Below are 15,520 nucleotides of genomic sequence, written 5' to 3' on the forward strand. Positions count from 1 at the left end.
TTACATAGTACCTGTAGTTTAATAGAATCTCTGTAGTTACAGTCATATAGTTACATAGTACCTGTAGTTTAATAGAATCTCTATGGTTACAGTCATATAGTTACATAGTACCTGTAGTTTAATAGAATCTCTGTAGTTACAGTCATATAATTACATAGTACCTGTAGTTTAATAGAATCTCTGTAGTTACAGTCATATAGTTACATAGTACCTGTAGTTTAATAGAATCTCTATGGTTACAGTCATATAGTTACATAGTACCGGTAGTTTAATAGACTCTCTGTAGTTACAGTCATATAGTTACATAGTACCGGTAGTTTAATAGAATCTCTGTAGTTACAGTCATATAGTTACATAGTACCTGTAGTTTAATAGAATCTCTGTAGTTACAGTCATATAGTTACATAGTACCTGTAGTTTAATAGAATCTCTGTAGTTACAGTCATATAGTTACATAGTACCGGTAGTTTAATAGAATCTCTGTAGTTACAGTCATATAATTACATAGTACCTGTAGTTTAATAGAACAGTAAAACAACAACATAAAACTTGACAAATGTTAATGACACCACACTTGCTCATACCCACATGTTGCCACCCTATCAGTACTTGTACATATTTGTTCAATATTTTATTTATTTATTCTATTGTTTCTTATTTATTCTCATAATCAATAGCCGTTGGTTTCATCCACTAGTTGTTTCCAATGCTTGTAAGACCCAATATGACTTCAGATTGTGTTATGGTGTTTGTATCTGGAGCCAGATTTTTGTCAATATTTAAATAATAAAGTATTTGATTCTTCCATTCTCTTAAGGTATTTATCTTCAATATGTAAACATTGTTCCTCTTTGTACTTAACTATAGAATTTTACCAGTCAGAGCTCGTTTTTTTTTACGAGTTCCAAGTTGTCTTGAACGCACTGAAGTCGGAAGTCTGAGATTCACAGTTGTTTGAACGCGGCACAAAATGTAATATACAATTCTATGGGAAAACATTTCTTAAATGGAAGCAAACGGAACGTAGCGGGAAGGGAGGTACCTGCATTTGTGCTTTAGAGACTGTCGTTTTAGTTGAACAAATGTTTGGTCTAATGACGACACCGTAGGTGCACGGTACCTTTAAATCCCAGTTGAACCCCTCCTCCCCCGTCACGTCACACTGAGACACGTCATCAGTCACAACAAACATGGCGGATGCCGGTGCATTTATGACTCTAGCGACACTTTCACTGATAGGTTTCGCATTACTAGCAGGGTTTTACCTGACCACTTTAAATGTACTATGGACACTGGTCTCCGTTACTGTTACTGCCGTGTTGGTGACCCAGTTATTGCGGAAGTTACGGAGAAGAGACGCGTTGACGGAGCGGCGTGTATGTGTGCTGGTTCTGGGGGATATCGGACGCAGCCCTCGCATGCAGTACCATGCCCTTTCGCTCAGCAAACACGGCTACAGCGTAACGTTTGTTGGATTCCCTGGTAAATTAATAGATTGATTGTTATATGTACAAATAAACATGGAGCTATACTTTCATTTGTGGCCTCCCTGCTGGCCGGGTCCCAGATGTGTTTGTGCTCTTGCCAACTCTAGCTCTTCTGACTACTCTTCTCTACTGTGACTACATGTTGTGGTTTTTGTCAGGTACCAAGCCTCATCAGGATGTGATTGGAGATGAGAGGATCACAATCATCCCAATCACAGAAGTTAAAGGACTCCAAGGTACTGGAACTGATCTGGAAATGAGTTTACAGCATTTACCATGACCGTATAGTTATACCATATTACCGTATATGTATACCATATATGTATACCATATTTCTGTATATGTATACCATGTTACTGTATATGTATACCATATTACTGTATATGTATACCATGTTACTGTATATGTATACTATATTACCGTATATGTATACCATATATGTATACCATATTTCTGTATATGTATACCATGTTACTGTATACTATATTACTGTATATGTATACCATATTACTGTATATGTATACCATGTTACTGTATATGTATACTATATTACTGTATATGTATACCATGTTACTGTATATGTATACCATATTTCTGTATATGTATACTATGTTACTGTATATGTATACTGTATTACGGTATGTATACTATATTACTGTATATGTATACTATATTACTGTATATGTATACTATATATGTATACTATATTACTGTATATGTATACTATATTACTGTATATGTATACGATATTACTGTATATGTATACTATATATGTATACTATATTACTATATATGTATACTATATTACTGTATATGTATACTATATTACTGTATATGTATGCCATATTACAGTATATTAATGCCATATTACAGTATATTTATTAATGCCATATATGTATACTATATTACTGTATATGTATACTATATTACTGTATATGTATACTATATATGTATACTATATTACTGTATATGTATACTATATTACTGTATATGTATACGATATTACTGTATATGTATACTATATATGTATACTATATTACTGTATATGAATGCCATATTACCGTATATTTATTTATTCCATATTACCGAATATTTATTCCATTACTAATCACTGGTTGTATAACAGTAGTTAGGTCTTGAATCTATCCCATAATATAGCCTGGTTCTGAGAGCCACTACCAGAGCACTGAGAGGGAAATCCATCTGTCTGTCTGTTTCCAGTGGGTCCTAGGATGGTGAGCTATGTTACCAAGGTGATTCTCCAGTCCCTGCAGCTTCTCCTGGTGTTATTGAAGACTGACGTCCAGTCCCATATTCTCATGCAGGTATAGTTCTACAATACACGCTGCTGTGTGTGTGTGTTCTATATTCTCATGCAGGTATAGTTCTACAATACACTCTGCTGTGTGTGTGTTCTATATTCTCATGCAGGTATAGTTCTACAATACACTCTGCTGTGTGTGTGTTCTATATTCTCATGCAGGTATAGTTCTACAATACACTCTGCTGTGTGTGTGTTCTATATTCTCATGCAGGTATAGTTCTACAATACACTCTGCTGTGTGTGTGTCCCATATTCTCATGCATGTATAGTTCTACAATACACTCTGCTGTGTGTGTGTTCTATATTCTCATGCAGGTATAGTTCTACAATACACTCTGCTGTGTGTGTGTGTGTGTGTGTTCTATATTCTCATGCAGGTATTTCTACTACAATATAATAAACATAATGTAAACATTCCTACTTATTGACTGGAAGAACTTGCAGAAAAACCTGTGAACTTTCATTTATTCTGTTCTCTAACCTATCATGTCATATGTCCAGAGACATCTACAGATACTGCTGTGATTTCCCCATTAAACAACTGGTAGGATGATGTTTGTGTCCTGAGACATCTACAGATACTGCTGTGATTTCCCCATTAAACAACTGGTAGGATGCTGTTTGTGTCCTGAGACATCTACAGATACTGCTGTGATTTCCCCATTAAACAACTGGTAGGATGATGTTTGTGTCCTGAGACATCTACAGATACTGCTGTGATTTCCCCATAGAACAACTGGTAGGATGATGTTTGTGTCCTGAGACATCTACAGATACTGCTGTGATTTCCCCATTAAACAACTGGTAGGATGCTGTTTGTGTCCTGAGACATCTACAGATACTGCTGTGATTTCCCCATTAAACAACTGGTAGGATGCTGTTTGTGTCCTGAGACATCTACAGATACTGCTGTGATTTCCCCATTAAACAACTGGTAGGATGCTGTTTGTGTCCTGAGACATCTACAGATACTGCTGTGATTTCCCCATTAAACAACTGGTAGGATGCTGTTTGTGTCCTGAGACATCTACAGATACTGCTGTGATTTCCCCATAGAACAACTGGTAGGATGATGTTTGTGTCCTGAGACATCTACAGATACTGCTGTGATTTCCCCATAGAACAACTGGTAGGATGATGTTTGTGTCCTGAGACATCTACAGACACTGCTGTGATTTCACCCCAAAACAACTGGTAGGATGCTGTTTGTGTCCTGAGACATCTACAGATACTGCTGTGATTTCCCCATTAAACAACTGGTAGGATGCTGTTTGTGTCCTGAGACATCTACAGATACTGCTGTGATTTCCCCATAGAACAACTGGTAGGATGATGTTTGTGTCCTGAGACATCTACAGACACTGCTGTGATTTCACCCCAAAACAACTGGTAGGATGCTGTTTGTGTCCTGAGACATCTACAGATACTGCTGTGATTTCCCCATTAAACAACTGGTAGGATGCTGTTTGTGTCCTGAGACATCTACAGATACTGCTGTGATTTCCCCATTAAACAACTGGTAGGATGCTGTTTGTGTCCTGAGACATCTACAGATACTGCTGTGATTTCCCCATAGAACAACTGGTAGGATGCTGTTTGTGTCCTGAGACATCTACAGATACTGCTGTGATTTCACCCCAAAACAACTGGTAGGATGATGTTTGTGTCCTGAGACATCTACAGATACTGCTGTGATTTCCCCATTAAACAATTGGTAGGATGCTGTTCATGTGTTTTGCTGTAGTAAAGGTTGAATTTAATGTTGGTTTTAATAGTGTTTATTAAGGACCTGACCTGTCATTCTATTGTGTTCTATTGTGTTCTATCCTACTTCTTTAAATTATATTCTACTTCTATTCTTATTCTATTCTGTTCTATTGTACTTGCCTCCTCCCCCAGAATCCTCCAGGACTGCCCAGTATAGTGGTGACATGGCTGGTGTGTTATTGACCTCTTCCTCCCCCAGAATCCTCCAGGACTGCCCAGTATAGTGGTGACATGGCTGGTGTGTTATTGACCTCCTCCTCCCCCAGAATCCTCCAGGACTGCACAGTATAGTGGTGACATGGCTGGTGTGTTATTTGGTCTCTTCCTCCCCCAGAATCCTCCAGGACTGCCCAGTATAGTGGTGACAAGCCCGGTGTGTTATTCGTTCTCTTCCTCCCCCAGAATCCTCCATGACTGCCCAGTATAGTGGTGACATGGCTGGTGTGTTATTGACCTCTTCCTCCCCCAGAATCCTCCAGGACTGCCCAGTATAGTGGTGACATGGCTGGTGTGTTATTGACCTCTTCCTCCCCCAGAATCCTCTAGGACTGCCCAGTATAGTGGTGACATGGCTGGTGTGTTATTGACCGCCTCCTCCCCCAGAATCCTCTAGGACTGCTCAGTATAGTGGTGACATGGCTGGTGTGTTATTGACCTCTTCCTCCCCCAGAATCCTCCAGGACTGCCCAGTATAGTGGTGACATGGCTGGTGTGTTATTTGGGCTCTTCCTCCCCCAGAATCCTCCAGGACTGCCCAGTATAGTGGTGACATGGCTGGTGTGTTATTGACCTCCGCCTCCCCCAGAATCCTCCAGGACTGCCCAGTATAATGGTGACATGGCTGGTGTGTTATTGACCTCTTCCTCCCCCAGAATCCTCCAGGACTGCCCAGGATAGTGGTGACATGGCTGGTGTGTTATTGACCTCTTCCTCCCCCAGAATCCTCTAGGACTGCTTAGTATAGTGGTGACATGGCTGGTGTGTTATTTGGTCTCTTCCTCCCCCAGAATCCTCCAGGACTGCCCAGTATAGTGGTGACAAGCCTGGTGTGTTATTCGATCTCTTTCTCCCCCAGAATCCTCCAGGACTGCCCAGTATAGTGGTGACAAGCCTGGTGTGTTATTCGATCTCTTCCTCCCCCAGAATCCTCCAGGACTGCCCAGTATAGTGGTGACATGGCTGGTGTGTTATTCGGTCTCTTTCTCCCCCAGAATCCTCCAGGACTGCCCAGTATAATGGTGACATGGCTGGTGTGTGGTCTGAGAGGATCCAGGTTCATCATTGACTGGCACAACTACGGCTACACCATCATGGCCCTCTCACACGGCCCGGACCACCCCATCGTCAGGCTGGCACAGTGGTCAGTAACATCACCATGGCTGAGTCCCAAATAGATCCCTATTCAATACAGTGCATTCGGAAAGTATTCAGACCCCTTCCCTTTTTCCACATTTTGTTACTTTATAACCTTATTCTAAAATGGATTAAATAAACAAAAATCCTCATCAATCTGCACACAATACCCCATAATGACATCACAATACCCCATAATGACATCACAATACCCCATAATGACATCACAATACCCCATAATGACAAAGCAAAAATAGTTTTTGGGAAAATGTTGCAAATGTACAAACAAACAAAACGTATTTACACAAGTCTTCAGACCCTTTGCTATGAGACGTGAAATTGAGCTCAGGTACATCCTGTTTCCATTGATCATCCTTGTGATGTTTCTACAACTTGATTGGAGTCCACCTGTGGTAAATTCAATTGATTGGACATGATTTGGAAAGGCACACACCTGTCTATACAAGGTTCTACAGTTGACAGTGCATGTCAGAGCATGTCCGTAGAGCTCTGAGACATGATTGTGTCGAGGCACAGATCTAGGGAAGGGTACCATGTCTGTAGCATTGAAGGTCCCCAAGAACACAGTGGCCTACATCATTCTTTAGTGGAAGAAGATTGGAACAACCAAAACTCTTCCTACAGCTGGCCACCCAGCCAAACTGAGCAATCAGGGGAGAAGGGCCCTGGTCATCGAGGTGACCAAGAACCCGATGGTCACTCTGACCGAGCTCTAGAGTTCCTCTGTGGAAATGGGACACCCTTCCAGAAGGACAACCATCTCTGTAACAAATGTGGAAAAAGTCAAGGGGTCTGAATACTTTCTGAATTCATCTACAGCTTTGCATGAACATGGTCTTCTTCAGTGGGAACTAAACGGGCAGATCAGGGAGGGACCTACCTGAATTTGTACAAGAAATTGTTTCAGACTGTTTATCTACGTTGTGCATTAATGAATAGGACCCATGTTCTTGTCCCCTGTCCTGTCTCTGGCAGGTATGAGCAGTTGTTTGGGCGATTCTCCAGCCATAACCTTTGTGTCACCAACGCTATGAAGGAAGACCTTCAGAACAACTGGAACATCAGGTGAGGATTGTTTTACTTTCAACATCCGTCTGTCAATCAATCCATCTGGAGATAGATAGACGACGGACGGACAGACAGACAGACATCGATGGACAGACGGATGGACAGACACAGATAGACGGACGGACATACACCAATAAACAGACAGACAGACACAGATAGACGTACAGACACAGATAGACAGACGGACGGAGGGACAGACAGACAGACATCGATGGACAGACGGATGGACAGACACCAATAAACAGACGTACAGACACAGATAGACAGACGGACGGAGGGACAGACAGACGGACGGACGGAGGGACAGACAGACAGACGGACGGAGGGACAGACAGACGGACGGAGGGACAGAACAGACGGACGGAGGGACAGATAGACAGACGGACGGAGGGACAGATAGACAGACGGACGGAGGGACAGATAGATAGACGTGCGGAGGGAGGGACAGACCGATGCAGTGGGGAGTCTGAATCTATCCCTATCTCTTCCCCTTGGCCATGACTAACCCCTTGGTCATGACATGTCTGAAGGGTCTGGATAGGTATAAGCAGTGTAGTGGCAAACCGGCCTCCATACTGCTTCCACTTTACGTATCTGGGTTAGGGGAGGGGCTTGGGACCGGCTGTAATACTTTGAAAGACCCGTTCTACCTACAGACATGACAGGATGTGGAGACATATCTAATGACATGGCAGGATGTGGAGACATATCTACACACATGACAGGATGTGGAGACATATCTACACACATGACAGGATGTGGAGACATATCTAATGACATGGCAGGATGTGGAGACATATCTACACACATGACAGGATGTGGAGACATATCTAATGACATGGCAGGATGTGGAGACACATCTACACACATGACAGGATGTGGAGACATATCTAATGACATGACAGGATGTGGAGACATATCTACACACATGACAGGATGTGGAGACATATCTACACACATGACAGGATGTGGAGACATATCTACACACATGACAGGATGTGGAGACATATCTAATGACATGACAGGATGTGGAGACATATCTAATGACATGACAGGATGTGGAGACACGTCTAATGACATGACAGAATGTGGAGACACGTCTAATGACATGACAGGATGTGGAGACACGTCTACAGACATGACGGGATGTGGAGACATATCTACAGACATGACAGGATGTGGAGACACGTCTAATGACATGACAGGATGTGGAGACATATCTACAGACATGACAGGATGTGGAGACACGTCTAATGACATGACAGGATGTGGAGACACGTCTAAGGACATGACAGGATGTGGAGACACGTCTACAGACATGACAGGATGTGGAGACACGTCTAATGACAGGATGTGGAGACACGTCTACAGACATGACGGGATGTGGAGACATATCTACAGACATGACAGGATGTGGAGACACGTCTAATGACATGACAGGATGTGGAGACATATCTACAGACATGACAGGATGTGGAGACACGTCTAATGACATGACAGGATGTGGAGACACGTCTAAGGACATGACAGGATGTGGAGACACGTCTACAGACATGACAGGATGTGGAGACACGTCTAATGACAGGATGTGGAGACACGTCTACAGACATGACAGGATGTGGAGACACGTCTAATGACAGGATGTGGAGACACATCTACAGTGTAGGCCTACATGACAATGGTTTCCTATGCAAGATCAAACTATTGTCTGTCTACAGCTGTCTTGTCTGAAAGTAGTAGTGGTCTTTCCCAGATGATTGGGTTTACAGGCAACAGAAAGAGAAGATGGTTGACTACTATTGTCTTGACTCATTGTCTTATTCTCCTCCTATTGGGCGACCACATTGTATGACAAGCCAACTGTCTTATTCTCCTCCTATTGGGCGACCACATTGTATGACAAGCCACCTGTCTTATTCTCCTCCTATTGGGCGACCACATTGTATGACAAGCCAACTGTCTTATTCTCCTCCTATTGGGCGACCACATTGTATGACAAGCCAACTGTCTTATTCTCCTCCTATAGGGCGACCACATTGTATGACAAGCCAACTGTCTTATTCTCCTCCTATTGGGCGACCACATTGTATGACAAGCCAACTGTCTTATTCTCCTCCTATAGGGCGACCACATTGTATGACAAGCCAACTGTCTTATTCTCCTCCTATTGGGCGACCACATTGTATGACAAGCCAACTGTCTTATTCTCCTCCTATAGGGCGACCACATTGTATGACAAGCCAACTGTCTTATTCTCCTCCTATAGGGTGACCACATTGTATGACAAGCCAACTGTCTTATTCTCCTCCTATTGGGCGACCACATTGTATGACAAGCCAACTGTCTTATTCTCCTCCTATAGGGCGACCACATTGTATGATAAGCCACCTGCTATCTTCAAGGAGACTTCAGTAGACCTAAAGCACCAGCTGTTCATGAGGCTGGCCAAGACTATCCCTCAGTTCCAGGTCTGGTGAGTCTAGTATAGTCTGTTGATGAGGCTGGCCAAGACTATCCCTCAGTTCCAGGTCTAGTATAGTCTGTTGATGAGGCTGGTCAAGACTAACCCTCAGTTCCAGGTCTGGGGGTATCCTATTGGTTCCTGGAGGAACACGGGGCCTGTACTACAGTTATCCTCTTGGTTCTGGAGGAACATAGGGCCTGTACTACAGTTATCCTCTTGGTTCCTGGAGGAACATAGGGCCTGTACTACAGTTATCCTCTTGGTTCATGGAGGAACAAGTGGCCTGTACTATAGTTATCCTCTTTGTTCTGGAGGAACACGGGGCCTGTACTACAGTTATCCTCTTGGTTCCTGGAGGAACAAGGGGCCTGTACTATAGTTATACTCTTGGTTCCTGGAGGAACAAGGGGCCTGTACTATAGTTATCCTCTTTGTTCTGGAGGAACATAGGGCCTGTACTACAGTTATCCTCTTGGTTCCTGGAGGAACACGGGGCCTGTACTACAGTTATCCTCTTGGTTCCTGGAGGAACAAGGGGCCTGTACTATAGTTATCCTCTTTGTTCTGGAGGAACACAGGGCCTGTACTACAGTTATCCTCTTGGTTCCTGGAGGAACATAGGGCCTGTACTACAGTTATCCTCTTGGTTCCTGGAGGAACATAGGGCCTGTACTACGCTTATCCTCTTGGTTCTGGAGGAACACAGGGCCTGTACTACAGTTATCCTCTTGGTTCTGGAGGAACATAGGGCCTGTACTACAGTTATCCTCTTGGTTCCTGGAAGAACACAGGGCCTGTACTACAGTTATCCTCTTGGTTCTGGAGGAACACAGGGCCTGTACTACAGTTATCCTCTTGGTTCTGGAGGAACACAGGGCCTGTACTACAGTTATCCTCTTGGTTCTGGAGGAACACAGGGCCTGTACTACAGTTATCCTCTTGGTTCTGGAGGAACACAGGGCCTGTACTACAGTTATCCTCTTGGTTCTGGAGGAACACAGGGCCTGTACTACAGTTATCCTCTTGGTTCTGGAGGAACACAGGGCCTGTACTACAGTTATCCTCTTGGTTCTGGAGGAACACAGGGCCTGTACTACAGTTATCCTCTTGGTTCCTGGAGGAACACAGGGCCTGTACTACAGTTATCCTCTTGGTTCTGGAGGAACACGGGGCCTGTACTACAGTTATCCTCTTGGTTCTGGAGGAACACAGGGCCTGTACTACAGTTATCCTCTTGGTTCTGGAGGAACACAGGGCCTGTACTACAGTTATCCTCTTGGTTCTGGAGGAACACAGGGCCTGTACTATAGTTATCCTCTTGGTTCTGGAGGAACACAGGGCCTGTACTACAGTTATCCTCTTGGTTCTGGAGGAACACAGGGCCTGTACTACAGTTATCCTCTTGGTTCTGGAGGAACACAGGGCCTGTACTACAGTTATCCTCTTGGTTCCTGGAGGAACACAGGGCCTGTACTACAGTTATCCTCTTGGTTCTGGAGGAACACGGGGCCTGTACTACAGTTATCTTCTTGGTTCTGGAGGAACACGGGGCCTGTACTACAGTTATCCTCTTGGTTCCTGGAGGAACACGGGGCCTGTACTACAGTTATCCTCTTGGTTCTGGAGGAACACAGGGCCTGTACTACAGTTATCCTCTTGGTTCCTGGAGGAACACGGGACCTGTACTACAGTTATCCTCTTGGTTCCTGGAGGAACATAGGGCCTGTACTACAGTTATCCTCTTGGTTCCTGGAGGAACATGGGGCCTGTACTACAGTTATCCTCTTGGTTCTGGAGGAACAAGGGGCCTGTACTACAGTTATCCTCTTGGTTCCTGGAGGAACACGGGGCCTGTACTACAGTTATCCTCTTGGTTCTGGAGGAACAAGGGGCCTGTACTACAGTTATCCTCTTGGTTCCTGGAGGAACATAGGGCCTGTACTACAGTTATCCTCTTGGTTCCTGGAGGAACATGGGGCCTGTACTACAGTTATCCTCTTGGTTCCTGGAGGAACACAGGGCCTGTACTACAGTTATCCTCTTGGTTCCTGGAGGAACACGGGGCCTGTACTACAGTTATCCTCTTGGTTCCTGGAGGAACATAGGGCCTGTACTACAGTTATCCTCTTGGTTCTGGAGGAACATGGGGCCTGTACTACAGTTATCCTCTTGGTTCCTGGAGGAACACGGGGCCTGTACTACAGTTATCCTCTTGGTTCCTGGAGGAACACGGGGCCTGTACTACAGTTATCCTCTTGGTTCTGGAGGAACACAGGGCCTGTACTACAGTTATCCTCTTGGTTCTGGAGGAACACGGGGCCTGTACTACAGTTATCCTCTTGGTTCTGGAGGAACACAGGGCCTGTACTACAGTTATCCTCTTGGTTCCCGGAGGAACAAGGGGCCTGTACTACAGTTATCCAACGTTGCTGGACAGTTATTATAATGTCATTACTCTAACAAATACATTTAACAGACATGACATAACACATGTTATAATCACTGTGTTTCTGTTTTTATTGGAGAGATAAAGAACTATCATAGACATGTTATAACCACTGTGTCTGTTACAGTGGTGAGCGCCCTGGTGGTGAGACGGAGAGAACAGCGTTTACAGGTCGTGACCCCAGTGACCTTTCTGTGACCTTGACCTCAGGTCGACCTGCCCTACTGATCAGTAGCACCAGCTGGACTGGTCAGTACCCCACAGGCACAGTTTGAGTGCCAAATGGCACCCTATTCTCCATAGGGCTCTGGTCAAAAGTTGTACAATACATAGGGAATAAGGTGCCATTTCATAAGCACCAGGAGACTGCATTTTATTCAGTTTAAATGGAACGTTTTTCTGGATTTTTACCCCAATCTTAATGGTCCAAACATCCTTTCGCGCCAGTTTACATTCTGTTTGGAGTCAGGTCAGGATGGGGATCAGACTAGAGCCAGATTACATTCTGTTTGGAGTCAGGTCAGGATTGGGACTACATTCTGTTTGGAGTCAGGTTAGGATGGGATCAGACTAGAGCCAGATTACATTCTGTTTAGAATCAGGTCAGGATGGGGATCAGACTAGCCAGATTACATTCTGTTTGGAGTCAGGTCAGGATGGGGATCAGACTAGCCAGATTACATTCTGTTTGGAGTCAGGTCAGGATGGGGATCAGACTAGAGCCAGTTTACATTCTGTTTGGAGTCAGGTCAGGATTGGGATCAGACTAGAGCCAGATTACATTCTGTTTGGAGTCAGGTCAGGATTGGGATCAGACTAGAGCCAGATTACATTCTGTTTGGAGTCAGGTCAGGATTGGGATCAGACTAGGGACAGATTACATTCTGTTCAGAATCAGGTCAGGATGAGGATCAGACTAGAGGTTTTCTGTGTTGGACATAAAATGCAATTCTGGCTCTATGTGTTTAGTCGACATAGTACACACAGCTGTCAGGTGTAAATACTTGTTAGGGTCTCTCACTGTTTCCCCTGTCTGTGTTCAACAGAGGATGAGGACTTCTCCATTCTGCTGAAGGCTCTGGAAGGTAATCATTATCATCTGCAGTTGAGCCCCATTTTAAAGAGCATCCTTCCTCTCATCCATCCTTCCTCTCATCCATCCTTCCTCCCATCCATCCTTCCTCCCATCCTTCCTTCCTCCCATCCTTCCTCCCATCCATCCATCCTTCTTCCCTCCCATCCATCCTTCCTTCTTTGAAGTCATCTCTGATTAGAAAAGACTTAACAGATGAAAGCCATGTGGTGGAGCACTGGAATTCACCTGTCTAGTCATTCTTAATTAGAATCAATCACGTCTAATCAGTGACTATAATTCACCCGTCTAGTCATTCTTAATTAGAATCAATCATGTCTAATCAGTGACTATAATTCACCTGTCTAGTCATTCTTAATTAGAATCAATCACGTCTAATCAGTGACTATAATTCACCTGTCTAGTCATTCTTAATTAGAATCAATCACGTCTAATCAGTGACTATAATTCACCTGTCTAGTCATTCTTAATTAGAATCAATCACGTCTAATCAGTGACTATAATTCACCTGTCTAATCATTCTTAATTAGAATCAATCACGTCTAATCAGTGATTCTAAGAGAGAAAGGAAGGAGACCTCTCAGTGGTGTCCTCTTAGGGTCCATGGGGCTCTGGTCAAAAGGTAGTGCACTACGTAGGGAGTAGGGTTCCTGTTTGGGATACACACCCTTGAATTAACCTTGTGTGTTTTCTCTACCAGACTACGAGGGGTTTGTGGAAGCAGGAGCCTCTCTTCCCTCGCTGGTCTGTGTCATCACAGGTAACTATAGTGTTGACAGTGTACTGCTGCAGGTCTGTGTCATCACATGTAACTATAGTGTTGACAGTGTCCTGCTGCTGGTCTGTGTCATCACAGGTAACTATAGTGTTGACAGTGTTCTGCTGCAGGTCTGTCATCACAGGTAACTATAGTGTTGAGAGTGTTCTGCTGCAGGTCTGTGTCATCACAGGTAACTATAGTGTTGACAGTGTCCTGCTGCCAGTCTGTGTCATCACAGGTAACTATAGTGTTGACAGTGTACTGCTGCCAGTCTGTCATCACAGGTAACTATAGTGTTGACAGTGTCCTGCTGCCAGTCTGTGTCATCACAGGTAACTATAGTGTTGACAGTGTACTGCTGCCAGTCTGTCATCACAGGTAACTATAGTGTTGACAGTGTACTGCTGCCAGTGTGTGTCATCACAGGTAACTATAGTGTTGACAGTGGACTGCTGCTGGTCTGTGTCATCACAGGTAACTATAGTGTTGACAGTGTACTGCTGCCAGTCTGTCATCACAGGTAACTATAGTGTTGACAGTGTACTGCTGCCAGTGTGTGTCATCACAGGTAACTATAGTGTTGACAGTGTGCTGCAGGTCTGTGTCATCACAGGTAACTATAGTGTTGACAGTGGACTGCTGCTGGTCTGTGTCATCACAGGTAACTATAGTGTTGACAGTGTACTGCTGCCAGTCTGTCATCACAGGTAACTATAGTGTTGACAGTGTGCTGCAGGTCTGTGTCATCACAGGTAACTATAGTGTTGACAGTGTACTGCTGCAGGTCTGTGTCATCACAGGTAACTATAGTGTTGACAGTGTACTGCTGCAGGTCTGTGTCATCACAGGTAACTATAGTGTTGACAGTGTACTGCTGCAGGTCTGTGTCATCACAGGTAACTATAGTGTTGACAGTGTCCTGCTGCAGGTCTGTGTCATCACAGGTAACTATAGTGTTGACAGTATACTGCTGCAGGTCTGTGTCATCACAGGTAACTATAGTGTTGACAGTGTACTGCTGCAGGTCTGTGTCATCACAGGTAACTATAGTGTTGACAGTGTCCTGCTGCAGGTCTGTGAGTTCACAGGTAACTATAGTGTTGACAGTTACATGCTGCCAGTCTGTGAGGTCTAGGCCGGATTAGAGTAAAGCACTTTTACATGTTGCGTCTGATTTGGTCTTTTGACCAATCAGATCAAGTCTTTTGCCAATAATTGGGCAAAATATCAGAATTGGGCTGCCTGTGTAAACACAGCGTTTGCATCAAATGCTGATGTAAAAAGGGGCCTTATGAATAAATGTGATTTGATTGAGAAGCCTCACAAACAATTACATTATCAACTAACCTGTTGTTGCCAGATTAAACCAACTGAGAAAAACCTTTACAATTCTTGTCGGTCCTATGCTGTTAACCCTAGATACGTATTGTTTCAATTCCCTGTGTGTGTGAGAACAGGTAAGGGTCCTCAGAAGGACCACTACAGGAAGCTGATAGACACCCTGAGCTTTGAGCACGTGAAGATCTGTACTCCATGGCTGGAGGCGGAGGACTACCCTGTTCTGCTAGGTTAGTGTGGTCTCCCTGTCCCAGTCTCAGCAGGTCTGTCTGTGTACTGATGTTGTGGATGTTCTCCCTGTCCCAGGCTCAGCAGATCTGTGTGTGTGTGTGTGTGTGTGTGTGTGTGTGTGTGTGTGTGTGTGTGTGTGTGTGTGTGTGTGTGTGTGTGTGTGTGTGT

General features: G+C 44.1%; 1 protein-coding gene across 2 annotated transcripts in view; it reads left to right on the forward strand.

The window, feature by feature from the left end:
* The first annotated feature begins 1,152 nt into the window (after window positions 1–1,152).
* alg1 (ALG1 chitobiosyldiphosphodolichol beta-mannosyltransferase) overlaps window positions 1,153–15,520 on the forward strand; it is a 17,814-nt gene continuing 3,446 nt past the window's right edge. The window contains exons 1-10 of one of the 2 annotated variants that reach the window (XM_071391459.1): window positions 1,153–1,482; window positions 1,646–1,723; window positions 2,709–2,812; window positions 5,790–5,938; window positions 6,928–7,017; window positions 9,383–9,493; window positions 12,058–12,179; window positions 12,977–13,015; window positions 13,724–13,783; window positions 15,241–15,351. In XM_071391459.1, coding sequence (XP_071247560.1) covers window positions 1,191–1,482; window positions 1,646–1,723; window positions 2,709–2,812; window positions 5,790–5,938; window positions 6,928–7,017; window positions 9,383–9,493; window positions 12,058–12,179; window positions 12,977–13,015; window positions 13,724–13,783; window positions 15,241–15,351 — 1,156 coding nt within the window. In that variant the 5' untranslated portion in view covers window positions 1,153–1,190. Of the gene's footprint in view, window positions 1,483–1,645; window positions 1,724–2,708; window positions 2,813–3,180; window positions 3,189–5,789; window positions 5,939–6,927; window positions 7,018–9,382; window positions 9,494–12,057; window positions 12,180–12,976; window positions 13,016–13,723; window positions 13,784–15,240; window positions 15,352–15,520 lie in introns of those variants that run through there. The other variant, XM_071391468.1, reaches the window with a different exon arrangement.

The sequence above is a fragment of the Salvelinus alpinus genome, chromosome 1, assembly GCF_045679555.1.
Source record: "Salvelinus alpinus chromosome 1, SLU_Salpinus.1, whole genome shotgun sequence".
Classification (NCBI taxonomy): Eukaryota; Metazoa; Chordata; class Actinopteri; order Salmoniformes; family Salmonidae; genus Salvelinus; species Salvelinus alpinus.